Below are 9,559 nucleotides of genomic sequence, written 5' to 3' on the forward strand. Positions count from 1 at the left end.
AAGTGCGTTAACTAGCTTAGTTATTTACTTGTGATTCCTAAATAAATAAAGCGTTTCTGTGGCCAACAAGGGTGTGGAAATGTTTTCTCCATTCACACAGAATTGGTTTGCAACCCATATTGGCCAACAGTGCTTTGAAAAAATGTTGGCTCATGTTAATAAGTGGGATTGAATGACTGGCCATAATCTAAATTAAGTTAAAAAAAGAATTGTCACCAACAATTAGCAGTGCTGCTGACCCCACAATGACCAAAATTGGTAAAAGTTAGTAGGTTTAAAGTGTTTTCTGACCACGTCTTCAGAAAATTGAAGAAGTATGAATGAAATTGGAATATTAATGGATTCTGGTGTATGAATTTAGTAAGTTTATAAAATGAAAGTGACATTATTAAAGAAGATTTTAAAATGAAACCTAAATTAAATTTTATTTCTATCAGATTATGATGAAACCTACACTTCAATGTTGGTAAACATTACAGAACAATGTACAACCATAAAATTTATAAACTTTTAATTTTACAGAATTACAAAAATTTAAATTCAAAAGAAACACCAAAGTCAAACTCTTTTCTTATCAGTTAAAACTCTAACAATGCTTCCAACTCCTCCAAGTGCGTAAGCCTGAAATGATAAAAAGTTCATTTTCCCGCCAGTTATTAAATATAACAGAACCTGGAGGCAGAAGACCATAAGAGTTGGCCGCATGAAATATTTTCGTTTTTTTAATGTTAAGGGACTGAGACTGCTTATCCTTTCATAGCATTTTTAACTCCATGAAATTTGGCTCTTCCGAATTACAAAAATGTCTAATCCCTAAAGGAAATCTCCAGAAAAGAGATGGGTTCCAAAATGTATAAAATAAGGTGATGGTGAATAATATCTTGGCAGTTTCAACAAACACTACACCCCACACAAGGATAAATTTGTACAAAACACTGCGTTAGCATGTTTAAAGGTTAGCTGCGTTCTCCTTGTGTATGTTGCTCCTAAGTTTCCACATATTTGGTGTTATGCAATTTATGCACTATGCGTAATATTTGTCAACTTTTATGGGCTTCTAGCTGCGGAAATTTGTCTGTTACCTTTTCATGCCATGCTAATAGGTGGGCACTGCTCTTTTCTGATGGATATTCAAAACCCCTATATATGTACTTCATGAGCACGTCTAAGAGGTCTCTGTCTAAAGCCTTAACAGCATTTTCCATTTCACTTGTCTTAATGGACAACAACACTTTGATTACTAAGAAAAACGCTGAATCCTACAAAATAATTTTACGATTAATGGATTAATAAAAGTGAACCAACATCTTAAGCTAAAATATTACTGGTATTGGGTAGTGTATCCAGTACTAATATTGGAACCATTTATTGAACTAGTTCTAAAACTAAAGTATGAGATTTTCACACATTTATAATTTCTTGAGCTAATTTTTTAGATTTTAGAACTGATATTCACCCAGCTCTTACCAAAAAATAAGTTGGATTTTAGTTTGTATATACATTTTAGTTGATATTTACTTGGTTTTAAGTAGGCTCAAGTAGTCAGCATATTTCAATAAACTAGTTAAAGGGGTAATAAGTTGTTATTAAGTCAGTAGGAAAATCCTTTTTCATTTTTAAGTTTGTAATTAGTTGGTTTTTAGTAGTCAGAAAATTACATGTTGGTTTAAAGTTTGGTTTGAATTAATATTTAGTTTATATTTGTCCCAAATATATATACAGACTTGGGCCTCTTTTAATCACTATTCGTTATACTAGGTTTAGGAATAACCACTTCCGATTTTCTTACCCTGACTTGAACATTTTTTGAACCAACTGGGGCTGTTCGGAGTACAGTTACAAGAGCATCAAAGTTTTTTCCTTTGATAAAATTAAGTTAAGAAAAATAATTAAAATATACTTAGATAGAGGAAGTTTGATTTCTATGCCTTTGAATTTTAAATGATGCCGAAAAAGTTTAAATTACAACAAGGTTTGAGCTTGGATTAATAATAGAAGCTAATGCTTCCTGGATATGACACTCTAGCCTTTGGTAGACGATTTTGGTTTGGCTCACATAAGCCAGTGAAAGAAGGGGAAGAAAAAAAGTAGGGTTTGGACGACTTCCTTTAAAATGTTACCTTTCTGGTTTTCGCAAAGCATGCTCCTTTAGCAAATCAGGAGCCAATATTGTAATGAAACGATAATAACGATTTGTAGTTTGAAAAGCCAAGGGTTTGAAATCCCTTGCTCTTAGTTCTTTGAAATGAAAGCAAAAATTAGGGTTTTATTGGTTATACAATCAATTTTTTTTGTTAATGGGTGTAAAACAACTAAATGTACAAGTGATTCAAGATACGCTGACCGTGCTAATATTCAAAACGTAAAACTATTACCTTTTCCTAAGCCTTTCTCAAAACGTGTTTGTTCGCGTATGCACGTGCTCCTTGTTTGTCCGTTGTGCTTCTTAAAATTCCCACTCCGCGCGCTGGGGTCGCCCATTGGCTTTGTGAGCCGCTTTTTAGAGTAAGTGTCATATCCAGGAAGCGTTAGCTTCTATTATTAATCCAAGGTTTGAGGTAACATTTCTTTAAAATTCTACAGAAATTTATTCTTGGGGGGGGGGGGGGAATAGTAATTTAAATATTATTGGCATAACCACTGCTTATTACATAGAATAAATGACAAAATTTTGATGGTTCACCAGAAAAAGGCTATATCTATGAATAGATGAACTAAATATTCTACTATTAGGGACTTGGGGTCCATCAGCCTTGTAAGGAGAAAAACGTGTGCCCCCCCTAGCCAGTCTTGATTTTGATTACCGCCACTAGAGGGCGCGTGTCACGCTAAAAGAATGTACGATGACTGCGTAGTATTCCTCCACGAGTTTACCAGCCTGTTTTAACAATGTTGAGCAATGAAATTAGTAGTAATAATGAAATATGTGATAAATGAAAAACAAATAGAAAGAGATCGGTCAAAAGTTGAACAAGAACAACTTTCCATATTAATTTTAATTAAATTCCAATAGAATCCAACTAGGCAAAGGTGACAAAAACTCTGTCCTTTACGACCGATGTCGAAATCCAAATTTCCGAAATTACCACGTTTTGTAAAGTTTCATATTATCAAAAATTTGTCTCATTCTATGTAAAAAACGTGCTATTCCCTCTCCCAACTGTCATCCCCTTATGGGACTGATGGAACTCTTTAAGGTAATAAGAAATGTAAGGAGTGGCACCTTATGCAATAAAAACAATTTAACACCGCAGCTCCTAGACTTGTTTTCGAGAATAGGCACTTTCAAATAATTAAAATTTCAATGAATTATTGAGATTGTTTCAAACTAATTAAAAACTTTCCAAGCAATATCTTTGAATAAGGTAGGTAGTTCTGAAGTGCCTTCAGAGTTGCGCAACAATTCTATCAAGTTCTTAAGTTCAGTAATAGCTTAACAAAGGGTCGAAACCCATCACGTCAAGACAATAAAATGTTTAAAAAAATGTTACTCGTACATGTCCAGGCACTAAGTCTAGGCACCAATTGGGAGTGTCAATAATTTAAAATTAAACGGTAGTTTAAAATGTTTAACTCAAAATTCATTAAATTTCAAACAAAACTAAAAATATAACCAATGAAAAAGGATATTGGTTAAGTAAATTAGTAATCTCATTGTCATCTGGGCCCCCTTGTGGAGATTGTGCTTCACTTCCTTCTTCTTCTTTGTAGATATCTTCAGAATACTGGTCAATGTCTATTTTTCTAAACGCTGAAGAGGATGTATTCTTGGCCATGTTTTAATAATAGAATATATAACTATTTTAATAAAACGCTATATCTTCAATATGAACGATAAATATAAATTACAAATAGGAGGAGTAACTATGCCTAGGCCTAAAATATGGGGGATATTAGTTTATTTAGCAGAAACCATTTCAGAAACCTCATTTGTAACAGTACTGCCTGTCTTAGTAAGTATACAAAAGCAGGGCATGAAATAAGCACAGGACACTGGACATTGTCCGACAAATTTTGCATATGTCCGATAACTTTTCAAAAATTTAAGGGGTCATTGGACAATTGTCCGATAACTTTTTCAATAAACTGGGAATGTTTTTTTTTTTTTAAATATTAACAATTATTTTACAAAAAATATGAGTAAGTAACGAGTTACTCAGTTACTGAAGTTGATACTTGATAGTCTATTCTGCAACTGTGAGTCTGTGCTAAAAAGAGAGGGATGGCCGCCTGGCATCCCGGGGACCGGGGAAGCTGTGTTGGAGCCTCAACTGCCGAAGCAGAAAGAGGCTTCAGTATTATGAATAATATAAAAACCAATAAACGTGCTAGTATAACTAATGAACATTTAAGTCAATGTATGACTATTATTGGTCCTTCCATAACAGATTTTCAGTCAGAAAAATCTATTACACAGTGGTACAAAGAAAAAGGAAGAAGACTTGCCTGTAAAAATTAGTTCATATATTTATCAAATCTAACTTTGTATAGATCTCATTTTAAATAAATATTGAACTGGTTTTTCAAACGTTTTTACTCTTTTTTTAAAGGGGGGCGGTCATTCGACAATGTCCGATAAATTTTTGGAAATGAGGGGGTCACTGGACAAATGTCCCATAACTTTAATTTATTATTTCCTACCCTGTACGAAAGTTGTTTAATTGACCAAAGGTGTTGACCAAAAGCCTTAGACACCAAGAAACACCTGCAGTATGTTTTTATTAAAATCTTTAATAATATTGGTCCTGAAGAAGGCCAAAGTAATTTTAATAAAAAATAATTAGATTAATTTTGGACTTACTAATACCATATGTAACATAATCACTCATAAGTATGCCATAAAAGCATTTTCGTTAATGAAACCTTGTTCACGGGATATGACGTAAATTACGTCACTTACAACTCCGTGACGAAATACGCGTCATCAACTTTACTGATGGGAAACGGAAGTTAGTGAGAATTCCTCGCGCGTTTCTGGCTTTGCCCATGTCAAGTTTAGCTCGTGCCTCGCGATCACGTGATTTCATTTCCATGGTAACCTTTTCAAAAGCGCAAGGATTATAAGCATTTTTGCATTTTTGGGTCCGCTTAATGTATGTTCCGCGTGAAACAAGGTCTCATTGAAATTTTTTCAATGGAAATGTTATACAGGGGCATCCTTATGAGTAATTCTGTTACATATGCTAATACTGGGACTTTTCCGTGTGACTAAATTAATCTAGCAGGTGCGCCTATTCCAATTCCTCTGTGGGGGGCAAATACCCTTAACGACGACTGCGTATATTCGAAAGTGACACAACTTAAAGCAAAGCTACGTTTAGAAATGACGTAAAAACAGTCGCGAAAAGGAGGGTATTTCTACCTCAAAATATCACTTGATGTGGAAAGAGTTTGGGGTACCTAGCGCGCTTTTTTGTGATATTCCCCATAATTAGTTAAATGTTCGCTATGGAGCAAGCGATGAGAAATCACAAAAAAAACCCCCAGTAAGTCCGCTTCCAAAATTACATACTGGAGTCCCAAACATAGACATAGGAACTATACTTATACCTAGACAAACTGCTGGATCTACGAAATTGAGGCCGGTTTTGAGCAATGGCGCTTTCTTATGCGTGATATGGACAAAATTATGTGGCGCCGCCTACGGCGTCTACGCGCGGCTAACTATACCTAGGCTATAGCCTTGACTATACTAAAAAAAGTAAGTCAGCTGTAAGATGTAAACAAAGGAAGTATGGAGGAATGTACCAATAAATTTCCAAATTATATAATGAAATGTGAGTAAATATTAATGATATTTATCTGTTAATGTAATACTTATGAATATATTAGTTTCAATATTAATATAAATAATAGCAGAAATACATGATAATAGGAATAAAAATAAACAGTGTCTGAGTATTTGGCTATTGACATTGCAATCACAGGATGTAAAAGGGAGGTATAATTGTGGAAGGGATTCTACACACACTGATAAAGGATTAAAGAACTCTTATTGCCCTTGAAAAAGTATTAGCTTGGTGAGTCTTTTTCGAATAGCTTCTTTCTTCATTTGATTGTTTATGTCTCTGCTTATTTTCCTCAGCCTTATGTTAACGTATATTTTGATAATCTTTTTCATCAAAACATTAACGTGGTGTTGTGATCCAAGTTCGTCATCAAACATGTGTTCAGTAAGAGTTGGAAAAATATTGTCCGTTACTAACTGGCGCAGAACCAAACATTCTATTTTTAAGTCAATGTTTTTAGCCACAGTTTGAATTGATCCAAAGTATCTCACTGCCTTCTCGGTCAAGCTACAAATCTTGAGAACACTAGCTGTCGGATGACATAATCCACCATTGTCCTTTAAAAGGAGAAGAAGTTTGGTTGGATCACCCTTTACATAGCTTTGACTTGATAGTGAGGAATGCCTTTCGTCTAAAGCGTGTAAACATGTTTCGAATTTTAATTCTTTTTGTAATTTCTTTACAACAAAACCAGCCATATAACGGATTATGTTTTCTCGTAAGATGTTGGATGTTGATGTTTCATCAGTAAGAAACATAATAAAGTCATCCATTTCTTCCTCTAGAGATTCTTCTTTAATAACTCTAAGTTCGTTGGTTGGAACTGGCACCATGCACAAATTTGGAACGTGAGTGTTGTCCAAAGCAATTACGTGGCCACTTTTTTGATTTTCAATTTTAGTAACCAACGTGTTTTTGTATGCAGCAGTGAAGTTTCTACAAGTAGGATTGTTGTTCCAACCTCCTCGCTGACGAATTGTGTTAAAAACTTAAAATATAACTCTAAATGGTCCTGCGAAAGTTTTTAAGTTAAAAGGTACCTTAAAAAATAAACAATTGTTTGCAAAATCTGGTATTTTAAAAAATATACTTCAGTGGTCCATCAGGGGGAACAATGTACTTCTCTCCAATGTCCAAAACACTGTGAATTGTGACACCAAAACCAATAATGGCTGTCTTTCTTTGGCTTTAAAAAATCAAGTTGCCTTCCAGGTCTGTTAAATTGAATAGAAGTTCTTTAGTCTTCATTATGTAACATTTGGTTATTTCAAGGTTGGAAAGCCGAATTGGTGCCTTGTAACCTTTAGCCCATGGATTTCGAGAGTTCAATACCTCAAACAAACTGCAAGGGACAGTGAGGTAAGATACGGTGTCAAAATTGTGGAGAAAAGTTGCTTAAAAATTGTTTTTTTGTAGATACCGATCAATTTTTGATATAAATTTAGATGTTGGCCCGCTTCCTTGAAACACTGGATCACCAGCCTCTTTCAAAAATTCTATGCTTTTTGCCACAGAACTGCTAACTGTTTGTGCGGCCAAGTTGACTTTCATTTTTTGAGTTTTAAACTGTATATGAAATTTTGATAATTTGTTAACCAACGTTAATCCTTCATATTCTTGATACCTCTGAAGGATGGCAATATATGCCCATTCGAATTTCTAAATATTTACATCAAATGTTGTTCAATTTCCTTTATAAATTTTTAAGGTGAATGTTAGATCACTTTTTCCGCTCGCAAAAACCAAAGGAATTGAGTCTTCCTTAAGAATTTTCCGCGTGAGATCTTTCGCGTTTTTGCCAATATGATAATCTGATTCTTTAAAGTGTTTTCCACAAACAAAGTGATACTTTCCGGGTATTAAGTTCAATCGATTTATTGCCTTAAGATATTTTGAGCACAAGTTTAAGTTAGATTGAGGTAATCTTTATTGTGAAAAATGGACAATACAAGGTTTTAAACAAAGACCTGAAATTGTTATGATAAAAACAAGAAATACTTGTGAAATGGTATTTTTTCCTTTGGTGACCGACTTTGACGATTGGAAGCCACACAAGTTTGTACCATTTTCAATTGTTTGAAGTTTAAATTTACGTAAAATATTTTATTTCGCGTTGTATTTTACCAAAAACTAACTTTATTTTCGAAAATTAAACAATTTTTACAAGTCTCGGTAAGCAAAGACGTTTTTGCGTCCAGCATTAGAATTTTCCGCTTTTTATAGTTTCTCCATTCTCCACCAAACGATTTGGTGGCGCCACGGAATTTTGTCCATATCACACATGAGACGCGCGTGGGACTGAAAACCGGGCACAAAAAGCTAGTGCCTTCAGAATCTGCAATACTCCGTCTAGGTATAAGTATAGTTCCTATGTCTATGGTCCCAAATGTATCGCGGTAAGCACTTCATTGTCTGGCAAAGCTCGCTTCCACAAAGAACTGATAAGTAGTCGCCGAGGTACAAGGTTAGTGATGCACGTAAACAATTTATGTGGGCATCTTCTATGTGAAAGCGTCACAAACGCCCAGAATTTAATTATTTTCTAAGTTTTAAGGGTGCCTTATTAATTAGTCTAATACTCCATTAAACGACCCACGACACCTAAATCATAGAGCGACAAAAGGCGGTAAAATACTTAAAAACATACATTTCTAGGCATAAATAAACTTTAAAAAAAGTTCTTTAAACAGTCGCAAACGGATCAAATGCTTTCCTTGTTATGAGCTATAAATGCACTTATAAAGGTTTGAAGTTTCTTCCCCCTTTTGACTACGTATGAAGACTGTCCCCCCTTTTGAAACTTTCTGCGGGCAAACCAGAGTCACTATAATAATCTATAATGCTTAATTTCCTGACCAAGCGTCATCAAAGCTGGCCGGCATAAGACAATAGAGCGACCGATGGAGGCCGACATTTTGGAGGTCACGTGCTGTAAGTGGGTAGACGCTTCGTTACAAAACCGTCAATCAGAATTCGAATCTAGGGAACGAGGTTTATATCGTCTCTGGTGGCCCTCAACCATTAATGAAACCGAAACAACAACCTTTACCTGATACACTACAGCTGTGGTTATCAATGAAATGTTAAGCCTTAGTTCACGAAGCTATAAACTGTTAAACATCATCGAAACAGTACAAAAATTTTCGATATTATAAATATATAAATATCCACCTTTTATGACTAGTTAAGTAAACGATATACTTTTATACTTTAACAATATTTTTTGAGAGCAAACTTATGGTGTCGGCCAAAGACCTAAGCTTAGACACCAAAACTTTCACTTTAACAATCTCACTGGGATAAATTTTAATCCGCCGTGTTTTTAAATACCATTAAGGTAGATAAATTTTGGGGCGTCTAAGCCTAACATAAAATACGGAATTGACACCTAGCAGACACCGAGGAAGGCACGTGACCAAGAGCGCGAGCTCTCTTAGCATTTTAATACTAAGTGCTTGATCTTTCCGCAGGCCGTAGTCTTTAGACACCATCTGTTGGTGACTTTTAGTATAATTTTTAAGCAAGAGACAATGGCTCTCGCGACGATATCACGAGCGTTCTTACTGATAGATAGCCTGCAGAAATTACGCGTTTCTGCTAGCTGTCACCTCCGTATTCACTTCCTTTGAATTATTTTATCTAGACCTTTATATACGTTTCCTATATCTATGGTAAATACTTGCACCTAGTAGCATACGACATACCGAGCTCAAGAGTCCAAGAAGGGAAAAAACAAGGACTTATATATATATAGTTGATTTAAATCGTCC

General features: G+C 34.9%; 1 protein-coding gene and 1 long non-coding RNA gene across 5 annotated transcripts; one reads left to right on the top strand and one right to left on the bottom strand.

The window, feature by feature from the left end:
* Window positions 1-494: 494 nt before the first annotated feature.
* On the bottom strand, window positions 495-3,938 carry Arpc5 (Actin-related protein 2/3 complex, subunit 5). The gene is made up of 4 exons (XM_090171761.1): window positions 3,630-3,938; window positions 1,790-1,861; window positions 1,083-1,259; window positions 495-621 (listed from the first exon to the last, which is right to left on the bottom strand). Exons 1-4 carry the CDS (start codon window positions 3,774-3,776, stop codon window positions 559-561), a joined length of 459 nt encoding a protein of 152 aa, XP_090027887.1. The 5' UTR covers window positions 3,777-3,938; the 3' UTR covers window positions 495-558.
* Window positions 3,939-5,586: 1,648 nt separating this feature from the next.
* On the top strand, window positions 5,587-7,432 carry LOC149945935 (uncharacterized). 4 transcript variants are annotated; one of them, XR_016480374.1, is made up of 9 exons: window positions 5,917-6,020; window positions 6,086-6,173; window positions 6,250-6,402; window positions 6,484-6,507; window positions 6,575-6,637; window positions 6,715-6,825; window positions 6,885-7,001; window positions 7,062-7,148; window positions 7,206-7,432. It is a non-coding gene; the product is annotated as an uncharacterized LOC149945935 (long non-coding RNA). The 4 variants fall into 4 exon arrangements; XR_016480372.1 differs by having other exon boundaries at window positions 5,916-6,020; window positions 6,250-6,507; XR_016480373.1 differs by having other exon boundaries at window positions 5,916-6,020; window positions 6,250-6,507; window positions 6,718-6,825.
* The last annotated feature ends 2,127 nt before the right edge of the window (window positions 7,433-9,559 follow it).

Source organism: Leiobunum rupestre, chromosome 4 (genome assembly GCF_980474605.1).
Source record: "Leiobunum rupestre chromosome 4, qqLeiRupe1.1.hap1, whole genome shotgun sequence".
NCBI classification, from domain to species: domain Eukaryota; kingdom Metazoa; phylum Arthropoda; class Arachnida; order Opiliones; family Sclerosomatidae; genus Leiobunum; species Leiobunum rupestre.

What these genes read in the sequence shown, in the direction of transcription:
- Arpc5 (XM_090171761.1), bottom strand. Translation starts at nt 3,776, where the DNA reads ATGGCCAAGAATACATCCTCTTCAGCGTTTAGAAAAATAGACATTGAC. An exon ending in TTACTAATTTACTTAACCAA is followed by an intron (nt 1,862 to 3,629) that starts TATCCTTTTTCA and finishes AATTTTATCAAA; the next exon opens with GGAAAAAACTTTGATGCTCT. An exon ending in TATTAGCATGGCATGAAAAG is followed by an intron (nt 622 to 1,082) that starts GTAACAGACAAA and finishes TTATCATTTCAG; the next exon opens with GCTTACGCACTTGGAGGAGT.